Source organism: Bos grunniens, chromosome 22 (genome assembly GCF_055505025.1).
Source record: "Bos grunniens cultivar Pamir isolate PY7600 chromosome 22, Bosgru_T2T1.0, whole genome shotgun sequence".
NCBI classification, from domain to species: Eukaryota; Metazoa; Chordata; class Mammalia; order Artiodactyla; family Bovidae; genus Bos; species Bos grunniens.
Window position 1 is genome coordinate 49,809,432 of NC_141186.1, and position 23,209 is coordinate 49,832,640.

At 43.5% G+C, this 23,209-nt stretch overlaps 1 protein-coding gene across 19 annotated transcripts in view; it reads right to left on the bottom strand.

Annotated features, from left to right (window-relative positions):
- The window catches only part of DOCK3 (dedicator of cytokinesis 3), a 307,148-nt gene that overhangs the window by 41,990 nt on the left and 241,949 nt on the right, over positions 1–23,209 (bottom strand). For 11 of the 19 annotated variants that reach the window (XM_086367778.1, XM_086367775.1, XM_086367772.1 and 8 more), the window contains 9 exons: positions 17,415–17,542; positions 14,837–14,983; positions 12,436–12,534; positions 10,499–10,593; positions 8,507–8,582; positions 7,919–8,019; positions 7,612–7,670; positions 5,392–5,540; positions 562–647 (listed from right to left, as the gene is read on the bottom strand). In XM_086367778.1, the coding sequence (XP_086223904.1) occupies positions 562–647; positions 5,392–5,540; positions 7,612–7,670; positions 7,919–8,019; positions 8,507–8,582; positions 10,499–10,593; positions 12,436–12,534; positions 14,837–14,983; positions 17,415–17,542 (940 nt within the window). The remainder of the gene's footprint in view (positions 1–561; positions 648–5,391; positions 5,541–7,611; positions 7,671–7,918; positions 8,020–8,506; positions 8,583–10,498; positions 10,594–12,435; positions 12,535–14,836; positions 14,984–17,414; positions 17,543–23,209) is intronic. The other 8 variants (XM_086367783.1, XM_086367781.1, XM_086367776.1 and 5 more) reach the window with 2 other exon arrangements.

The following is a 23,209-nucleotide window of genomic DNA, read 5'->3' on the forward strand; positions in this document are numbered from 1 at the left end:
GGGTCTTGTCAGGTTTTGTGGCCCCATCAACTCAGGACAGAAGCCATACTGGTGGACCTGGGACCCCTGACATTCAGTCAGTATAGCCACCCTGTTTCACAAGTGAAACTGGTCTGGAAAGGGGGTATAACTTGTTTAAATCACAAAATGGATGGTAGCATCTGTACAATCTTACAAAGCTGAGATTTAAACCCCTTCCCCTCCTCAGAAAGGCCAGCGCTGAGCCCTCATTGAGTCCCCATGAGCTGTTTGCCCAACTAGGATACAGTACATGGTATGAAGACATATGATGATCCTCTTCCTATTGGCAAACCCAAGAGCTCAGAGTTACTATCTGTGTCTACATCTTTCAGTTAACTACGATAATCCCTGAGAGAGCCTGCTGTCATGAAGTCTCTTTCTTGTTGACAGAAGGTGAGCATTGCTACCACCAGCAACAACCTGGGTCTCTCCTGATACCCACGCTCTGAAGCCTGCCCAGAACAGGCTGCACCCCTACCCTTCATTAGCCCACTTCACCCTCTACTCCAACGTGGGGTGCCTCGGGCTGAAGCAGCTTACAGCAGGCCGAAGAGCTCCCTGTAGCTCTCATCGCCTTTCCCTTCTGACACCATGCTGTCCAGCTTGTCAATCAGCTCGGCCTCCACCTAGAGGGAAGCAGAGATTTTGTAAACCCGAAATGAGCTCAGGAGAAGGATGCGAAATCCAGCCTTTTGTGATGGGTGAGGACACTGGGGAACTGCTTCCTGCTTTTGTTCTTGTACCAAAGAAATCCTGGAGAAGGTGGGATCTCACCTACAGCACCGGGAGGCCACCCTGTCTCCCCCCATCAGGAAGGGATCCCACTCTGGGGGTTTAAGTAAGAGCTGGAACTTACACGTACATCTCAGATACTCTTTTCCTATTTTGGATCCAAAAGACGCCTTTGTCAAGTGTTGCTTTTCTTTCTTAAAAATTCTCATTCAAGAGAATTTGTATGTATAAGACATCAGTTCAGTCGCTCAGTCGTGTCTCTTTGCGACCCCATGAATTGCAGCATACCAGGCTTCCCTGTCCATCACCAACTCCCAGATTTCACTCAGACTCAGGTCCATCGAGTCTGTGATGCCATCTAGCCATCTCATCCTCTGTCATCCCCTTCTCCTCCTGCCCCCAATCCCTCCCAGCATCAGAGTCTTTTCCAATGAGTCAACTCTTCGCATGGGGTGGCCAAGTACTAGAGTTTCAGCTTCAGCATCATTCCCTCCAAAGAAATCCCAGGGCTGATCTCCTTCAGAACGGACTGGTTGGATCTCCTTGCAGTCCAAGGGACTCTCAAGAGTCTTCTCCAACACCACAGTTCAAAAGCATCAATTCTTCGGTGCTCAGCTTTCTTCACAGTTCAACTCTCACATCCATACATGACCACTGGAAAAACCATAGCCTTGACTAGACGGACCTTTGTTGGCAAAGTAATGTCTCTGCTTTTGAATATGCTATCTAGGTTGGTCATAACTTTTCTTCCAAGGAGTAAGCATCTTTTAATTTCATGGCTGCAGTCACCATCTGCAGTGATTTTGGAGCCCCCCAAAATAAAGTCTGACACTGTTTCCACTGTTTCCCCATCTATTTTCCAAGACATATTTGGTTAGAACTTTACCCTCCGTCAGCTAGTCACAAAGGACGCTTGCTGGGGGCTGGTCCTCACCTTAATGGCTGACATTCGTTTGCACTGAGGGAGATGGGTTTCCTTCAGAGATTGTCCTTGAGGAGAAAAGGCTCCATTCTTTGTCCTCACAGGACCTAGAGCCCTTGGACTGCTGCTGCCCCTGCAGCTGCCTTGTCACTGGGGGCCCCTGCACTTGTTACTTGATTCCTAAACTGTGAGGAGCAACACTGCGTCCATTCCTAACCCACTAATTTGCAAGGCTTTCAACAGTGCTCAGTCACTTTCCTAATAGGCCTCAATGCATTTACTCTTAAGTGAGAAATTACTTTTAAAGTGATATAAGATAAAAAAAAAATCTTTTAAATTGCTCATTAACCTTTGAAATGTGGTCCTGTGCAATTATTTGTATATTTTATATCAACAAAAAATGGCATGGCTCCATTTAATAATGAGCTATAACAAAAGGCATTTTCTCATTCTACACAAGGCCAGAGTCCTAAGGCAATGAAGTAGTAAAAGAATAACTGAATTAGAAAAGTCATTGAAGGCAATTATGGCTTTTGAAATCCTATCAGTGGAAAATGAAAATGGATGAATAAATATGGCCCTTTTATAGCGGTCTGCTACGGCCAGGGTGGAGATGGCTGTACATCTACATTTGGCCTAACGAGTCAGCTGCTTGAATATACTTTTCGGAAGACACACAAAGTCTGAGGACTGCAGTCCTTGGGATTGAGGTCGTCTGCCTTTCTCTGTGAGGAGAAAAGGCACCAGCAGGGACTTGCCTGGGGTCATGCAAAGTCAGGTAGGGATCTCTCTTTACACACGCAGGCATAGGTTGTGCTTTCCAGAACAGGGCAAAGGTGGGAGGGGACCTGGAGCAGCAGAGGGTACGACGGTGCAAAAATGGGCACAGCCGTTTCCTGGAGTTCTCAAAATGGCTCCCTGGCCAGCAGCAGCAAGTCACCAGAGATCTTATTAGAAAGACAAATTCCCAGGCTCCACTGGATCAAAAACTCAGGGGTTGTGGGGGGTCAGCAATGTGTGTTTTTACAAGCTCTCAGGTCGTTCTGAGGCCTATTCCAGGGTCAGAACTTCTATAGGAGTTCAAAGGAGCTGGTGATGGAAGGATTTAGGGACAGTACTTCCTCACTCCCTGTAGTGCTGATAAAGGGAGAAGTTACTAAGAGAAACTGAGAAATTTAAAACGTGACACTAAAGATCAATGTATGCAAAATCAATGTCTCTAGGTTACACAAAATGCTAAGGTCTTCAAATATAACGTCATAATTGGTAATACTGAACATTTCAAGTCTGTGGAGCTACTTTTATTTTATAAAACCAATATTCTTGAAAAGAAAAGGTCAGTTTTCATTCCAATCCCAAAGAAGGGCAATGTCAAAGAACATTCAAACTACTGCACAATTGCACTCATTTCATATGCTAGCAAAGTAATGCTCAAAATTCTAAAAGCAAGGCTTCAACAGTACATGAATCAAGAACTTTCAGATGTTTAAGCTGGATTTAGAAAAGGCAGAGGAACCAGAGATCAAATTGCCAATATTCGCTGGATCAGAGAAAAAGAGATTTCCAGAAGAACACCTACTTCTGCTTCATTGACTATAAAGCCTTTGACTGTGGAAAATTCTTAAAATGAGATGGGAATACCAGACCACCTTACCTGCCTCCTGCATTGACTACGCTAAAGCCTTTGAGTATGGATCACAACAAATTGTGGAAAATTCTTAAAAAGAGATGAGAATACTAGACCACCTTACCTGCCTCCTGTGAAACCTCTATGTAGGTCAAGATGCAGCAGTTAGTACTGGACATGGAACAACGGACTGGTTCAAAATTGGAAAGGAGTACATCAAGTCTGTATATTGTCACCCTGCTTATTTAACTTATATGCAGAGTACATCATGTGAAACACCAGTTGAATGAAGCACAAGCTGGAATTAAGATATACAGATGACACCACCCTTATGGCAGAAAGTGAAGAGGAATTAAAGACCCTCTTGATGAAGGTGAAATTTTTATTTATGGAGGGAGAGTGAAAAAGCTGGTTTAAAACTCAACATTCAAAAAACTAAGATCATGGCATCCGGTTCCATCACTTTATGGCAAATAGATGGGGAAAAAGTGTAAACAGTGACAAAGTTGGACCATAAAAAAGACTGAGCACCAAAGAATTGATGCTTTTGAATGGTGGTGTTGGAGAAGATTCATAAGAGTCCTTGGACTGCAAGGAGATCAAACCAGTCAATCCTAAAGGAGATCGTCCTGAATATTCATTGGAAGGACTGATGCTAAAGCTGAAGCTTCAATACTTTGGCCACCTGATGTGAAGAGCCAATTCATTAGAAAAAACCCTGATGCTGCAAAAGATTGAAGGCAGGAAGAGAAAGGGATGACAGAGGACAAGATGGTTGGATGGCATCACCGACTCAATGGGCATGAGTTTGAGAAAGCTCTGGGAGATGGTGAAGGACAGGGAAGCCTGGTGTGCTGCAGTCCAAGGGGTCGCAAAGAGTTGGACAGGACTGATCGACTGAATAACAACAAAGATAACTGAGGCAATCATACTGTTCTAAGTGAAAGAAGTCAGCCTCAAGAGGCTACAGTCTACATGATTCCCTTTACATGACACTCTGGAAAAGGCACAATGACAGTGATGGAGAAAAGACCAATGGTTGCCACAGGTTAAAGGCAGGGGAAGGGTTTGACTATAAAGGGGTAGCGAGATGGAAATTTTAGGAATTAAAATTGTTTTTTAAAATCTTGATTGTGATGGTGGTTACATGACTTTCATGTGTCTGCCAAAATTTACAGAGCTGTAAATCCCAAAGAGTGAATTTTACTCTTTGTAAATATAAAAATACATAAATAAAAATTAAAAAATTACTGTTTGCCTTGTCTGTTCTCAGTGTTAGAATCACTCACTCTAAGACCACTGGTTCTTCCCAGAATCACAGAGTTGGGAGGGAGCTTAGAGGGGAGTGATTACAGTCCCCAAGGCAACAGAGAACTCTTCCCTAGAGGACTCCAGGGAGCTTCTGTTTGAGAACCACCAACAGAGAGGAGTTCCGCATCTCTGAAACCAGGCCAGCTTATAGCAAATCACTTTTTGCGAGCAAGTTATTCCTTTTATTGGCTAAAACTGGTATTACCATCACTGTTTTCTATCTGTTGTTCCTAGTCCTATTCCTTGGAGCTACAGATACAAGGGCAGGGGCCCTCTCCTCCACTTTAGGGGTGGCAGAGGAACCACCCAGAGGCACAGCCTGAAGCCACGTGGTCAGAAACCAAGCACTTATCCCTCTCTGTGCAGGAGTCTGTGAAGTTCTCAGCTCTGATAAGTTTTCTGGTCTGGGCTCTAGCCATAGAAATGCCTGGACCATATGCACTGGGGAACCTCGAGAGAGAAAAGACAACATGCTCCTGGGACCGCCCTCTGAGTGAAGCTGGGAGGTAACAGTCTCAGTCACTCTCTCCTTGATCAGAAAAGTCCTTTCACATGATGTTCAGTTCTTTTCCTCTGATTCTTCTCTGATAGCACTTCATGAAGAAAATCCACAAATCACTTCTGGCCAGCAAGGGAGGGAAACCCTTGGATGGGACTCAAGACGGCCAAGAACTACACTAGAACTACAGCTTGGCCATCCGCATCATGTGCCAGGGTAAAAGGGGTCCATTCCAGGGAAGAGTACCCTAACACCACCAGCGGGGGGTGGGGGTCTCACCTGTTTGAAGTTGCCGTTTTTCCTCTGCTCCCAGTCCATCATGTCGTGAAAGATGGGAATCATGATATTCCGCACTTCAGGCTGTGGGACTAGTGTCACACCCAGGAACGGGCCAATCATTCCCGGAATGAAGTGGATCTTATGTTCACCTGCACAACACAACCCAGCAGATAGAAGTATATGCTCCAGCCACAGAAGCTTCCCGAGTAGGGCCACAGCACATGATCTGACCTTCACTGGGAGCATCAGAGAACACAGAAAGCTCTCCTCTATGGGCTTCTGAGATATTCCCTTCCCTTGGCTTTTTAAGAGTTTGCAGACTAAATTGGCTCAGTCCAGTTGAAAGAAAATTCAACAGGTACAAGTTCTTTCCAAAGAATTTGCTGGGAGGTTCTACAAACTACCTGAAAATCATCCTGAGGTTCAGGAGCAGAGTCACTACTCTAGATAGAATAGGATTTCTGAGTACCCTGCAATAGTTTCCCATAGTCTGTTCACAGTATTTATTCAGCAAGGAAAATTCATCAATTTCTACTTAAACACAATGCACTGACCCTGGGGTTTCTGCCTGTACCCAGAGGCATTTAAGTGATGAGGATGTTCGGTCTGCTAGACGTCTGAAGTCCATAAGCCTCTTCATCATCGGTGCTCAAATGTGCCTAAGAGTCCCTCTCTTGAGTTAGCAGGAGCCTCCTGCACAGCCGTACCTTGACAGACTGGCTGAGAGACTCTGTACGTGTACCTCCGATCCCACCCCTTGCCTTCACATTGCATTTTTGATTGTAGCACTATATTTATTCAGACCAGTTTGGCTCATCTCTCAATTTTCTTAATGAGGCCTGCCCACGGGAAGAGTGTAGTATGAATTTCCCTGTGACTAGCCTGTCAGTTGGGGCATGTTCCCAGAATCCAGGGCCAGTCTTGAAGACTACGGGACAGAACTTTTCTCTTCCTTGTAAAGGTGAAACAGAGTGAACCATCTTCCAGAGCTCTGTTTTCAGTCCTTCAGAGACTCGGAGACAAACTGTGGGCCTGTGTAGTGACTGTTACAGTCAAGCAAAATCAGTTCCTGAGAACTAGAAAATGTCATTTCCACCAAAAACAATGAGGTAGGAATGGCTTTCTTGGGGGAAATCTGACATGGTTTTTGAATTCTTCCATGTTGAAAGCCTATCTAAGGAGCAAGTGTTAGCTAGCCTGGAGGCAGATTCTGCATATTCCAATCTTGGTATTTGGTATAGCTGGTCCCTTGTGTTTCTGGGAATTTCAGAATCAACTTCAGGGTGAACATTTATATCTGGACAGTGCTGGATGCAGAGGGTATGAGCACTGAAGCTAGAGAGCTGGTTTGGGGAAATGCAGCCCCACTCAGGGATGGAAGGCGCCAGGGCTGGCATAAATGCCTTGCATCTTGCTTGCTGCTTCTAGGGTTGTGACTAGGATGGTTGGTGGAGGACTATGAGATGTTATGGCTATCCTTCCTAAGACTTCAGAGTCATGAGCTTAGTTGAAAGCAGATCTCACTGGGAAGAACAGCAGCGGCTTCTCTGGCATCCAGGCAGGCCTATCTAAGAAGCCGACAGAAGCAAAGGACGGCCCACCTAGTTACCAGGGCACCCCAAGGATTCCACCAAAACCTGACAATTTCAAGATTCAGAGTGCTGGATATTAGAGATGCTGCAAAGAGAAGCTGTCGAAAGAAAAGAGACTAAAATCAGTCTCACCTAGATGCGGCAGTTCCCTTCGTACATGTACCTGGCAGTGGGAACCTCGTCTGGATGCCTGAATGCCAGAGACCCATGAAGGGTTTCAATCTTTACTAAAAAGAACAGCTACCCTTGCTCATGTGCTAACTGGGCTTCTGAGCCTGTGACACCTGGACTGGGACATGGACAGCCCAGAGGATCTTATATTCTCAGAGCCTCAGACATTATATTCTTACAGCCTCATCTTCTTTTTCTCCTTTTGACTTTTGTTCTCAAAAAAGGGTCTGTGCATATGTATCGCTGGGGTCTTATTTCTCAGCTTAACTCTCCCTGCCAAGGGCTTTGTGCACATGTGCTACACTATACCATCCATCTGAGGTGTTATGCTAAAGATATGTGAAGCTCTCTTGGGTCTGAATTAACATTCATAAAACCTGGGGGAAGTAATTAGTCTTGTAACTTCTTATTTGGCCATGCAATATGTGTAAGGGAAGAGTGTGGAGAAAAGACCTACCCAAATTCTGCCACATGCTGAAGAGTTCATAAGCCATCATCACACGCATGTCCCCGTACCTTGGAATAGAACACAGGAACCAGCTATTAGCACGAGAAGGTTCAGGAAGACAGGAGGCCAGCATTTCAGCTCTGTTTCTAGCGCTTTCCAAAAGACAAAGTCATTTTGCTCTCAGTTGAGCTCTTACACTTGGCTCCTTGGGAAGCCACCTCAATGAGAACCTTGTGGATGTCTCTAGGAGCCCCTCCTGGAAACATAACCCCATCTGGGCACATGTAGGAAGATGAATAAGAGACATATGTCTTACTTATCTAGAATCTTCTTCCTCTTGGTGGAAGTAATGATTTCTAGCTGAAGGCTTGGCTGATTTATGAACAGAACTGCCAGGCTAAAATAAGAATTCCACACCTAGAGAGAGAGAGAAAGAGGAAATATGTGACAGCCTGAGTTCTTAACCTTGCAAGGAGAGATTCTAAATATATGCATGTAGCACAGAATTCATTTCAGTGTTAAGATCTTGATTTTTAGAAAATATCTTTGCAAACAGGACTTTCCCCTGCTTTCTTGACTTCTCTGAAACCAACAGTGTTGATTCTGGACTGGAAAACAAACTCATGGGTTTCTAGCTCCCAGCATCTCCAACAGGGGTTTCTTAGGTTATACTCTAATCATTATCAAGCCTGGAAGCTGTTTGATACTATGAACAGATTAAGAAAGCCTCCAGCCACCTATCAGACACTTAGCTGAATCCTTCTCAAATTCCTGACCTGCAAACCTGTGAGCAAAATAAAACAGCTGTTTTAAGTAAAACAAAAACAAAAATGAAAACAGGGAGTCTGGTTTTTGGCTTTCTATGGTTATTACAAAGATAGTGACGGATCTTAGGAGCTCCTACCTTAAAGTCGAAGTCTGTCTCTGTGAAATTCTTGTGCAGCGCAGAAGACAGGTACTGGACAGTGGTGACTATGATGCTGCAGTGAGGACAAGGTGTCGGCAGAGTTAAAGGACTGACAATGGCACCCTACAGCTGAGCATCCGTGGTCTGCGGCCCATGTGCAAGCTTCCTGAGTACAAGTAGCTCTCGTGTAAGATGTGACTTTAAGGGAGAAGGATGTGCGTGCGTGCTCAGTTGTGTCCGACTCTTTGCGACCCCATGGACCGTAGCCCACCAGGCTCCTCTCCCTATGGGATTTCCCAGGCAAGAATACTGGAGGGGGCTGCCATTTCCTTCTCCAGGGGATCCTCCCAACCCAGAGATGGAACCCATGTCTCCCGCATTGGCAGGTGGATTCTTTAGCCCTGAGCCACCTGGAAGCCCAAGTGAGAGGAATACATGGCACAAACCCTACAAAAAACCCCCTGTGGAGAAGTGCCCTACCAGTGGGTTCTAGACCAAGCTCTGCTGATACCTGGTCTTGGCACTACTTTTCTTTGGCCACAGTTTCCCTATAAAAGGAGGGGAGTAAGGTTTCATGGTTCTTTCAGGCTTCTTCCAGTTCAAAGAGTGATTCTAGTATTTGGGGGAATCTTAGGAAAATGAACCTGTATTATGACCAACAGAGGACTTAGAGTATCATTCTACTACTCCACTTGATTAACAGGGGTTTACAGTTATTAAATCTCTACTTTTATCATATACTGTTATTTTCATGTGTAAGTAATTTGATTTCAGCCTTTGATCTAGAATATCACTCTCAATTTTTGCTTGGGCATGTTTAAGGGTTAATGCGAGGCTGGCTTGCTAGAGTCAAGAGCACAGGTTAAGGGAGAGAGAAAGTGAAGTGAGACAGGCGAGTAAGGGTTTAATTACCAAGGGCATTGGATGCCTGGCAAAGGAGCTTACACCTAACAATGACCACCTAAGCTCTGGTGCAGAAGAGGGGCAAGGCAAAAACAGTGCATTAGAGAGACTTATTACCAGCAAATAAATTTGAAAAGTAAAAGCCTTGAAAGAAGAGGCTTGCTCCTGCAGAATGGGCTGGAGAGCCTGAAGTGCTCTGAGTAGAACTAAGAGACAGAAACAAGAGGGGGTCAAATGGAAAATCCACTATTTAAGGAAATATCTCTGCAACACTGTTTATAACCATTCTTCTGTTCTGTATGAAACGTTTGCAGTTTTCAAAAAAAAAGAGCATTATAAAAGGTACAGAGTAGAAAGACCATCCTGACACCTTGCTAATAAATCTAACACAAATAATTTCACTACATTCTGCATAATGCCGATGTAAAAGGCCGATCAGAGGGAGGAGGCAGTAGGCTAGAGAGTGGATGCTAAGTGGCCTTCTCCTGAGCATAAGGGGACCCGACAACAAGCACCCTACCACCCACGTGACTTGTTCGCTTTGCCAGTGAGAACCATAGGGCAGAAATATGAATGGGGCAGACAAGCAGGGTCAACCTTGGAGTGAATTCTGTGGCCAGTGTCAGAGGTGGGCAGAGCCTCACAGTCTTGGGTGAGTAATTAGCACTAGCTGTGGGGGATGAGCAGTGTCTGGCAGAAAACACAAATCAAGTCAAGAGGAGGGCTTGGGATGCTGCCTGAAACCACAGAGCAACAGAGGCCAATGATCAGGCCCTCCTCAAGCAGGAGCCCTCCTCTGGTATCACAGCTCACATTCATAAAAGTTCCTTTCCTACCCTTACCATGACACCATCTGCCAGGCACTTAGACTCTACTTCTGAACTATCTTTGACTATTTCTCCTCCTTGAACTTTGGTAAATGGCAAAGTCCTGCTGACTGCGCTTCCAAACACTTTCACATTTAAACCCTCTCCTCTCTGTCCCTACAGCTTTGACCTTGACAAGTTTCCATCTAGCTTCTTCTCTCACATGTAATATTCTGGGGACAGCTGCATGGAGGCTGGCACAGGGCCCTTCCACACTCACTTGCTTGTAAGAAGTCTCATCACCATCCAGTCCCGAGGAAAGACACTCATCTTCATCAGGTTCCGGAACACGCAGAAAATCTTCAACAGGAATTCCTGGGCCGAGAGGAAAATCTGATGTGAGGCGCCACCTCTACCACTGCAGCACATACCTCCTCAACAGGTTCTCTGACCTCTAGATCATGAGAATGGAGGGGACCAGTGGGTGATACTCTGGCTCCCTTCATGAGTTGCTTTTCTCTTAGAGGGCTGCACGGCAGTGAGGTCTGGCCACTGCCCCAGGCCAGTCCCAAACTGGGGAGAAGAGATGCAGTGCTATACCTGCTCAGCCCAGTGCCTAAAGGCCAAAACAGAGGAGGTCCAGCAGACATGGCATCCAACTGACAACTGAGTCCACTGGTCTCAATCTGTGGGGGATGGCCCCTGAGCACTTGATTGTAAGAACTTGTTTTCTTGGGTGTTAAGAACACATGGACTGGAGAAGCACTTCAGGGACAGATGAGTAAGTATCTCCAAAAATGTGCTTCTCCATGAAAACAATGAGAACAGTGCAAAGACTGGTTAATGAAAGGCTTGCTGACTCAGGAGAATCAGCCTCACTTTCTGTGGGAAGAAGAAAATAAACAATAACTAAAAATTTTAAAAATTTAAATGGCAGTAGAAGCTACTTGAAGAACAAAAGAAGAGTTCAAAGTGGCTGCTTTGCGGGAGTAGTGGGTAGACGTGGTCAGGTTGAGCCAAGGAACCAGTTTTATATTACACACTTTATAAGATGCTTTGGCTTTTAAAATTGTATATACATACTGCTGTGATAAAAACAAACATTTAATTAAAAAGTAAGGGAATGATGCTTCTGATTGAGAATTGGTTAGTGTCCTTCTCTCTCTCACAAACACACACACATACGATGAAAATGATCTAGAACAGTCAGGACTGGATTTTCAAGCTCTACACCCCAGCTCAAGCATTGCTTGACCTGGATATGAGCTCCAGGCCCTGGTTAACTTATGGCTCATTTTAAGGGCTGTCAAGTTCATCCCTCTGAGAAGACAGGCTGGCCTCACCGCAGTAAGTTAGGGACAACAATCTGCAGAGACCCACGTTTGTGGAAAGGTAGGCCAGATCAAACACCAGAAAGCGTTAGTGATACTTTAATGTGTTAATGAGACTTTAAAGTGTTAGTGATACTGATTAACTCATATGATTAATAAAGATTAGACAAATGGAAAACAGTATAGTGTATTACTATGAAATATTGACAAGTGACTTGACTCTGGATGGAGGCAAAGCATAGACATAAAGTTGACAACAGTTCCTTTATCCAGGGATGAACTCAGTAGCATGGTCTAATGCAAACACACAAGCCCTTGGAGTCTGTCAGCAGCTGATACCCTTCACAGTTTGGGAACACTCTCCTGTCATCTGGACCATGGGCCCACTTCTCTGGACTATCTGCCCTCGGTGCTCTAGATCCATAGTGATAGCCAATGGACAGTGTTGGTATTTGCTCTCTACAAATATGAATCTTTCAGAAATATGTTTTACTGAAGAAGAGTTGTCATTATTATTATTACTACAGTTATTAAACAGTGAAGCCTATTTCATGGGTAACCTACAACTCAACTGCTGTGTTTATAAGAGAGGGAAGAGTCCTGGTTGACTGATAATCAGTATGGCCAGAGAAGTGTCTCTTAGAGGCACATGGTCACAGGGTTGTGATCAGTCAGGGAAGACTTGCCAGTGTTCCTGGGGTCTGGCTGTATGGGAATACCACTGGCTATCTGCTTCTGGAAGCCATACATAAAGCGAGGCTCGTAAATCTTCCACTCTCAGCAGGGCAGGCCTCTTGTACTTCTCTACTGGCAGGGGGAAAAACTGCTGGGCAGTCTTAGCGTGTGCTTCCTTTCCTAGGTGAAAGGTCAGTGTTTCTCGGCCTACCTTGAGCTCATCTTTGCTCTGGAAGTTGTCCAGGAGGTGCTGGTAATGCGTGTCACACATCTGGCGGAGCAGCGAGAGAAGGCAGGACACATACTCGCCCTGGGGAACAACACAAAATACACTTAGCAAAGCCAATCACAAGAGCTGTGTTCCCCCAATCCACAGAGGGCAAGGAGAGAAGGAAGGGTCTGAGATGGCCCCAATGATCATGGGAGGGAAGGTGACAACTCTGGCCCTGAAAATGAATTTTCTTTTCTGCTAAAGAGGTGCCTGGAGGGCTTGGGAGTTTTAATAAGACTGCTGCTGCTGCTGCTGCTGCTGCTGCTAAGTCGCTTCAGTCATGTCCGACTCTGTGCGACCCCATAGACGGCAGCCCAACAGGCTCCCCCATTCCTGGGATTCTCTAGGCAAGAATACTGAAGTGGGTTGCCATTTCCTTCTCCAATGCATGAAAGTGAAACGTGAAAGGGAAGTTGCTCAGTCGTGTCCGACTCTTAGCAACCCCATGGACTGCAGCCTACCAGGCTCCTCCATCCATGGGATTTTCCAGGCAAGAGTACTGGAGTGGGGTGCCATTGCCTTCTCCAAAGACTGCTGCAGCATGGGGCTAATTGATAAATCTTAGCCCATAAGAAAGAAGTACTGCCAAATGAGACAGATATTCTAGTTTTTTCCCTAGGGAACTTTCGGCTGCATAGTCCTTTGTCATTATATGCTGCCAGGGCACCATACTAAAGTCTGGAGGGGCCCCTGGGAACAGGGAGCTCAGACTTCTCTGGACAGAATTTGGACTCTGCCCATCCTGCTGGGCTGGAGCAGTCTTTCTACAAGGATCTCCTCTGGGAACTCCCAGAGCTGACATGTGATTGCTGGAGATGGAACACAATAGATCAACATGACCCTCGGGAAAGCAGAGGAGTCAAAACTGACCTTTCTGAGAAGATGAGCTAATAATGGCTCTAAGTAAAAATTTAAAGATTAAAAAAAAAATGAGTCTTTAAAATTTCTTCAGGTTCCAACTGGGGTATGCAGATGAAAACCCTGGCTTAAGACTTCAAAGACTTTTACCATCTCTTGGAAACTTCTGTCATGGGGCTGCTGAGCATGGTTTCCTCTTACAAGGCTGCCTCCTCAGAAGAGACGGAGGAAAAATGACTTCATATGGGCAGTTTTCAAATGTTTTTAAGTTTGTGGGACTATGACAACTCTTTTTTAGTCTCTCAAATCCTTTTGCGACTCATGAAATTATTAGACATATATGTATGCAAAATATATAATAGGTACATGAACCTCAGTTTTATCTGAAGAAATGGACATAAGCCATAATTTGTTTTGAGAATCAGATGCATTAATGTACATAGAGCATTTAAGTAAAAAGGCCAGCACGTAAAGAAGTGCTCAATAAACTGTTGTTATCTTCATTAGATGTATATGAAATAAATCACTTCTTTAGTATTGCTAGTGAGTTACTGTTTATAAAGTGGATAAAGCAGGGTCTGGCCCAAGCCAGCACTGTGTCATTGCTTGTTAGAAGGATGGGCTACCAGGACACGCCAGGGAACATATGTTCTTACCTATAGTGAGAGTGTCTTGCATAGGAGTTCCTAAGGGAGCAGACATTCTTTCCAAGCCCATATGCTCTAGAACACATCTGCTCTCTGCTCTCCCTAATGTGCTGGAGCTTGACTTGCTCCCACAGGAGCTTTTCTACAAAGGGATCACTGTAGTCTCCCACCTGCCAACAGGAAGATCCCCAGCAAGCTGTTTATCATGTCCCAACATCAGGGCTAGGAAGTGCACACTGCATAGGAGCAGCGGGGGCTGGGGGGTGTCTCTCTGCCTCTCCTGCAAGGCTCTCCCAGTCTGTTTCTCTCCTAGTTAGATCATGGGAGACCAATGTCCAACAATGCCAGTGCCATTCTACACCATCATGTTTTCCCTGATGCTCGACATTTAGATACAAATACTGTGAGGGACTGAACTGAACTGTGGCCAAAAGCAACTAATCTGTAGGTAGAAGCAGACTGGGAGAAAATTACTGTGGTGCACACATCACTGGCGAGAGCCTGCTCCTAGAAGGAACAGTCGACAGCTGTCACCTTCATTCTCTACTTTATTCCATATTACAGAAAGAGACCTGGCTCAAAGGCAAAAGCCAGTGGAGACTGTGTACAGGAAAACAGGACAGGAAGCATCCCTGGGTCTGTCCCTAAGTACACTCCTCTGAGTATGAACCTAGAGTGGAGATGGAGTCCAGCTGGAGAGGGGAAAAGGGCAGCATGCGGACAACCATGCAGGGAGGGAAGCTGAGATGAGGGTGGTGTGATGTGAGATGAGGTTCTATGTGGAGGAGCCCCGGGTTAGAAAAGAAAGCAAGAAAACCTGAATGTTAGTTACTAACAGTGATCTCCGCTGTGCACTGCGGGCACCGCTGCCCTCTTACCGCCTCCTGAGCGTGCGATTTGCTCATGATGGTGAGCAGAGTCTGTAAGAGCACGTCCAAGAGGCTTTCCACCATCATTTCTACCTCCTCCATCACATCTGCCTCCTGGAGCGAGCAGCAAGAGAGCACAGCGTTAGCGCCAGGCTGGCTGAAGTGCAGTGGGCAGTACTTACTAAATCAGCCACGGTCAGGAGCCGTCTTCTGACTTAACTCTCAACACCGAGCCCCCAGCCTCACTGGCATGCAGTGTCAAGGAACCTGGAACAACAGCTCTGCGAGGAGGGGAGGCACACCTGCTGCTGTTGCCCTGGTTTGGGGGCTGGAGACTGAGCCTAACACAGCAACACCCTGACACCTGCAATTCTGAACCTCAGGCAGATACATTAGTCTTGATACACAAGGACGAAACGAAGATCCTAAGTTAAATGTCTTCTTGATTTTCCTAGAATAGTTAGGAGAGAGCACAGCACTGCTGACTAACACTCTGAGAAAATGGTAGAGTTCACACCACAGGGTGTGCAGGCAGCACCTTCCCTACTGCTAATGCACACAGAAGTATCTCAGTCTTCCTCAGGACCATTTTCTCTGTGCGTGACCTCACTCTCTGCCAAGCCTGACTGCTGCCCAGACATGCTCCCTCTAGCTCCTTGGCATTCCTGCTCACATTCCTTGGTCCACCAGAAAGACCCTGGTCTCGGTGTTTCCTTCTTAGGCAGCCTCACAAAAATAATGGAGCACGCTTCCTCATTGAGGGTTGCTTCCCAGTCAGCAAGTTCTGACTTTAGGAAGAGTCTGTGCTATCTTTTTCTAGACCTCTCACATGCAATCCATATCCTACAGCCTGATTTTCATGATCTCACAAAGAGATTCCCATTGCCTCTTCTCCAGTCCCTTTATACTATTACTGGTCCAAATGTCCATCCATCTATCAACCCACCATTCACTAAGTATCTACCATGGGCCAGTAACTGTTTGAAAACCTGAGCATACACAAGTGATCAAGAAAGGTAAGATCTCTGCTTTAGTGGAGCTTAAATTTCATCCATCCCCCCACCCCCGGCCAGCTATCCATTCAACGTAGTTTTACTGAGTCCCATTCCTCAAGAAAGATTTGAAAGGCTCTTGGGACCACAGTCTTCTTCCTCAGTTGTTGAACTAATTATAATGCTTTTAAAACCTGTGATGGCTCTTTGAGTAGCTGTGGGGTTAGTCTCTAACCCCACAAATACAACCAGATCACTTCCTTCAGATTTTCACTTGTTCCCATTCCTTTTTCATCCTTCCCCTCCCCTTGCTTTTCCCCTGCAATTTATCTCTTTCCTTTAGTAACCAGCCTCCCATCCCCTCAAGCTGACCCCGGGTCACCAGTACACCTTATGTGCCTGGTGTTGCTTCACTGAGGCTTGGTGGGAAGGAGAGCTGCCAGGCCTTGCCTGGAGCCAAGAGCAAACAAAAGGGCCACTACAGCCATTGTAGTCACTCTGCCAAGGTGGGCCACTATCACCAGATGGTCCTTTAAGTCTGGATACCAGATACCAGAGCACCCTATTGAGTCCTTGCATCCTGTTCAAACCAAGCACATTTTTTCTTCTCTGCACCTCTCCCATGCCATCTTCACAGACAATGTAACCTCCTATGTTTGTATCACTTGGTTCCTGGTATTTATTTTAAATGCACTTGAAATTTTATTCTCCAGAAACCTTATCTCAACTTGGAAAGATTGTGTAAATAAAGACTCAGTCTTATTTTAAATTTGTTTATACTTTCCTAAAGTTTTCAAGTTTTCTAAAAGAAATACTCATTTCTTCCATAGTATAAACATATAACACAAAGATAATTAAAATAAATTCCTACCCTTATTCTTGCCTGATACATGTTTTTCTGCCTTCCTTATCTCCCCTCCCTTCTAAGATGGGTCTCTTCTAAAAAACTAAAAATAAAGAAGAAAGAAAATAGGCAAAAGCACTACCAGCTGAAACCTGAGCCCTGAAGTACCACTCCAGCATCCCATGAGGCTGAGAACTATTGTGGGCAACATGTATCGCTCGTACACCCTGTCTCATCTGGTGTGGTATAGGAATACCATATGGGTGGAATCAAGCTGCCAGGAAGCTGACAGAAAAGCCTGAATGAGCAAGCTGCCTCTCAGCCTGGGCCTGCCTCCTTGTGCTCGTTCGTGCCTGAGTATCCACAGAACACTCCCAGGAATACAGAAGTAATGTCTTTTGATAGAAACAGAGCAAGCAGCATGGGATGGGGTTTTCTGGTACTACAGATGACTATGTTTCTGGGTGTATTTACAGCAGTACTTTTTTTGTTTTTTGTTTTTTTAAATAGCAAGACTGTGTTGTGTTGAAAAGCCTGCTGGGCACACATAGGCAGGCCTCCATTCACTTGGGCACCTTCCTGTCACTGATGAAAGCTTCTCTGACTGGGAAGTGAACAAAATGATCTTTGTTGGTCTGCCTTTGGCTAAACTGACACAGGACGGGGACAGAGCTTAGGGCCGGGGGTGGCACAGGTCTAGGGTCACTACCAGAGAGCTGGTCTTGACGATGGAGAAGATGCTGCCGAGAATCCCTGAGCAGATAAGCAGCTCCTTCTGCTGCCTCAGGTGAAGGTGGATGTGATGGAGAACCACAGGAAGCAGAATGCGGCGGGATTCTGGGGGAGAAAACACAAAGGTGAAGCAGCCCTTTGGAGAAGAACCAGCTACCCTTGGAAGCCAGGGGCAACACAGGATGCAGCTGGTCTCCAGGCAGGTGGGGCTGGGACTGCAGCCATGCTGGAAACCAGTCCCTGACTGTGGGCAGGTCTAACAGCCTACTTTGGACATCTGAAGACATGTCACAGCGTTTTCTCTCTCTTTTCTTTTTTCACATTTCAGGCCTCAATTATCTAGGGCCTTTTATGCAGATGTATGTTAGGAGACTGCTTCCAAATGAAATCTCTTTATTGACTAGACTTCAAATTAAACTCAATTTAAATGACACATTTAGTTCTATGAACTAGGCTGATGGAACTAACTAGCAGACTTGCTATGGATTATAAATGGTCCCTCTTGATGATGCCCTGATGGTGGCCTGGCACTTCCACCCTCCTAAGCCTTTACTGTACTTTCCCCCTCTGGCCCGTGGGACGCTGTGTGAATCCATGGTAACGAAAGGGACAGAAGGAGGACTTCCACCTTGTCATAAGCCTTTGATAATTAGCTAAACCTCTTTGCCAGTCCTACTGCATACATTAAAATAGTTCTCTTTTCTTTCTTCTTCAATGCTGCCTAAAAGTATCTTCATCAGGGGGTGACTATATTTAGAACTCCAAATTCAGGAAGGTTAAATACTATATCAAGCTCTTTTATCAATTCACTCTAAGACTTTAGGCAGGTTGATTCCTTCTACAGGTTTGATTTCTCCCATCTATACAAATGAGGTGCTAACAGCCCCCTTCTGCATTTACTTCACAGGTGTGGTGAGAAGACAAGGTGAAATATAAGTGTGGACATGTTTCTGGTGTCTTGCACTCCTATGTGGTCAATGACTGTGTGATTAAAGTGGCACCACAGCCAGTCAGCATGATTCAGTCAGACTACCAGTAACACAAGCAAGTCACGGTATTTTGGATTTGTTGTTCATATTTGATCATAATTAAGATTCTAGATGAAATTCAGAATGAAAATCTTTATCAGCAAAAGACAAATTACGTGATATACAGGAGATCTGGGGAACTGCCTTGTCAAATATTTAGAACATGTTGAAATAAAATGGAGTGACAACTATTACATGTTTAAAAGGACGCTTGGATAAAAGAGAAGTCCCTACTGTCCTTTGTACACCAAAATGCCAATAGAGCAGGATTTGTAACAACCAATAGCTGCCTGCAGACAAAATAGCAGTTTGTTATTGGAATCTGCTGATCAAGAAACCAAACTGATATGCTCTGAGAAATGTAAGGGTTAGTTTTAAGACATCACTGGTAAAAGTCCTTCGGCCTCAGGAAAGATGCTGCAGCTCAGGCATTCAATGAACGTGAGATGCAAGTGAAAATTTGGTGGTGGCTTGTTATCGCCAAATCCAATTACATAGTTCCAGCCATATAAAAACAATTTTTCTTAAGTGATTATAAGAAGCAGCAAGTACATGCAAAAGTATTAGAAATAAAGTATATCAATGAGGGCAGTCTGCTGTCCGCCTTCCCATACACTCAGAAAGAACCTGCTTGTTCAACATAGGAGCACCTCAATACATAAGACAAACACTAACAGACATAAAAGGAGAAATTGACAGTAACACAATAATAGTAGGAGACTTTAACACCCCACTCACACCAATGGACAGATCATCAAAACAGAAAATTAATAAGGAAACACAAGTCTTAAATGATACATTAGATGAGATGGATCTCATTGATATCTTCAGGATATCAAATGCATCCAAATGCAGAAGAATACACCTTCTTCTCAAGTGCACATGGAACATTCTCCAGGAAAGACCACATTTTGGGTCACAAATCGAACCTCAGTAAATTTAAGAAAACTGAAATCATATCAAGCATCTTCTCTGACCACAAAGCTATGAGACTAGATATCAATTACAAGAAAAAAAACTGTAAGAAACACAAACACATGGAGATTAAACAACACGTTTCTAAATAATCAACAGGTTACTGAAGAAATCAAAAGGGAAATAAAAAACTTGCTAGAAACAAATGACAATGAAAACACGACAACTCAAAACCTATGGGATGCAGCAAAAGCAGTTCTAAGAGGGAATACAATCCTACCTCAAGAAACAAGAAAAACATTGAATAGACAACCTAACTTTACACCTAAAACAACGGGAAAAAGAACAAAAAAACACCCCAAAATTAGTAGAAGGAAAGAAATCATAAAGATATGAGTAGAAATAAATGAAAAAGAAATGAAAGAAACAATAGTAAAGATTAATAAAACTAAAAACTGGTTCTTTGACAAGATAAACAAAATTGACAAACCTTTAGCCAGACTCATCAAGAAAAAAAGAAGAATCAAATCAACAAAATTAGAAATGAAAAAGGAGAGGTTACAACAGACAATGCAGAAATACAAAGGATTATAAGAGACTATTATGAAGAACTATATGGCAATAAAATAGATACCCTGGAAGAAATGGACAGATTCTTAGAAAAGTTCAATCTTCCAAGACTGAACCAGGAAGAAATAGAAATTATGAACAACCCAATTAAAAGCACTGAAATTGAAGCTGTGATCAAAAATCTCCCAAAAAAACAAAAGCCCAGGACCAGATGGCTTCACAGGAGAATCCCATCCAACATTTAGAGAAGAGCTAATGCCTATCCTTCTAAAACTCTTTCAAAAAACTGCAGAGGAAGGAACACTTTCAAATTCATTCTATGAGGCCACCATCACCCTGATACCAAAACCAGACAAAGACAACACAAAAAAAGAAAACTATAGGCCAATATCACTGATGAACATAGATGCAAACATACTCAACAAAATTTTTGCAAACAGAATTCAGCAACACATCAAAAAGCTCATACACCATGATCAAGTTGGGTTCATTCCAGGGATGCAAGGATTCTTCAATATACAGAAATCAATCAATGTGATACACCATATTCACAAACTGAAAGATAAAAACCATATGATCATCTCAATAGATGCAGAAAAAGCCTTTGACAAAATCCAGCACCTATTTATGATTAAAACTGTTCAAAAAACGGGCACAGAAGGAACCTACCTCAACACAGTAAAGGCCATATATGATAAGCCTATAGCAAACATTATTCTCAATGGTGAGAAACTGAAAGCATTCCCCCTAAGATCAGGAACACAATAAGGGTGCCTACTTTCACCACTATTATTCAACATAATTCTGGAAGTCCTAGCTATAGCAATCAGAGAAGAAAAATAAATAAGAGGAATCCAGATCAGAAAAGAAGAAGTAAAGCTCTCACTGTTTGCAGATGACATGATACTGTACATAGAAAACCCTAAAGATAGTATCAGAAAATTACTAGAGCTAATCAGAGAATTAGCAAAGTTGCAGGATACAAAATTAATACACAGAAATCACTTGCATTTCTATGTACTAACAATGAAAAATCAGAAAAAGCAATTAAAGAATCAATCCCATTCACCACTGCAACAAAAAGAATTAAATATCTAGGAATAAATTTACCTAAGGAGATGAAAGAACTGTACACAGAAAATTATAAGACAGTAATGAAAGCAATAAGATGACATAAACCGATGGAGAGACATTTCATGTTCCTGGGCAGGAACAATCAATATTGTGAAAACGACTACACTACCAAATGCCATCTACAGATTTAATGTAATCCCTATCAAATTACCAATGGCATATTTCACAGAACTAGAACAAAAAGTTCACAATTCATATGGAAACACAAAAGACCCCGAACAGCCAAAGCAGTCTTGAGAAAGAAGAATGGAGCTGGAGGAATCAAGCTTCTTGACTTCAGGTTATACTACAAAACTACAGTCATCAAGAAAGTATGGTACTGGCACAAAAACAGAAATGCAGACCAATGAAACAAGACAGAAAGCTCAGAAATAAACCCGTGCACCTATGGGTACCTTATTTTTGACAAAGGAGGCAAGAATATACAATGGGGCAAAGACAGCCTCTTCAATAAATGGTGTTGGGAAAACTGGACAGCTACACGTAAAAGAATGAAATTAGAACACTTCCTAACACCACACACAAAGATAAAGTAAAAATGGATTAAAGACCTACATGTAAGACCAGAAACTATAAAACTCTTAGAGGACAACATAGGCAGAAATAAATCAAAGCAAGATCCTCTATGACTCACCTCCTAGAGTAACGGAAATAAAAACAAAAGTAAACAAGTGAGACCTGATTAAACTTAAAGCTTTTGCACAGCAAAGGAAACTATAAGCAAAGTGAAAAGATAATCCTCAGAATGGGAGAAAATAATAGCAAATGAAATAACTGACAAAGGATTAATTTCTAAAATATACAAGCAGCTCATGCAACTCAATACCAGAAAAACAAACAACCCAATCAAAAAGTGGGAAAAAGACCTAAACAGACATTTCTCCAAAGAAGACATACAGATGGCTAACAAACACATGAAAAGATACTGAACATCGCTCACTATTACAGAAATGCAAATCAAATCCACAATGAGAAATCACCTCATACCGGTCAGAATGGCCCTCATCAAAGAGTCTACAAACAATAACGCTGGAAAGGGTGTGGAGAAAAGGGATGCTCTTGCACTGTTGGTGGGAATGTAAACTGATACAGCCACTATGGAAGACGTTATGGAGATTGCTTAAAAAACTAGGAATAAAACCACCATATGACCCAGCAATCCCACTCCTAGGCATATACCCCGAGGAAAACAAAACTGAAAGAGACACATGTATCCCACTGTTCACTGCAGCACTATTTACAATATCTAGAACATGGAAGCAACCTAGATGTCCATCGAAGATGAATGGATAAAGAAGTTGTGGTACATATACACAATGGAATATTACTCAGCCATAAAAAGGAACGCATTTGAGTCAGTTCTGATGAGCTAGATGAACCTAGAACCTGTTAAACAGAGTGAAGTGAGTCAGAAAGAGAAAGATAAATACAGTATTCTAACACATATATATGGAATCTAGAAAAATGGTACTGAAGAATTTATTTACAGGGCAACAATAGAGAAGCAGACACAGAATAGACTTATGGACATGGGGAGAGGGGAGGAGAGGGTGAGATGTATGGAAAGAGTAACATAGAAACTTACATTACGATATGTAAAATACATAGCCAAGAGGAATTTGCTGTATGGCTCAGGAAACTCAAACAGGGGCTTTGTATCAACTAGAAGGGTGGGATGGGGAGGGAGATGGGAGGGAGGTTCAAAAGGGAGGGGATATATGTATACCTATGGCTGATTCATGTTGAGGTTTGACAGAAAACAGCAAAATTCTATAAAGCAATTATCTTTCAATAAAAAATAAATAAATTAAAAAAAAAAAAGAAAGAAAGCACCTGCTTGAAGCAACGCTCACAGCTTGAGTGAATGCAGTGGCTTCTTTGAAAGTCTGTGCAAACCATTGATTTTATATTCAGTCCAGGAAGTGGTGAAGAGAGAAGTGCTTACCATGAACAGTTACAGGTAGAGAAAAGCTAAGTTTCTTGGCGGCAGATTTAGTCTCAGTAATTCCTTACACAGGCATTGTTAGGTTAAAGGGGGTATTTGTTTTATACTGCAGATATGTGTAGCTCTGGGCTGAGAAGTGATTGTTCTCATACTTTGAAAGTCAAACTCAAAAAAAATTTG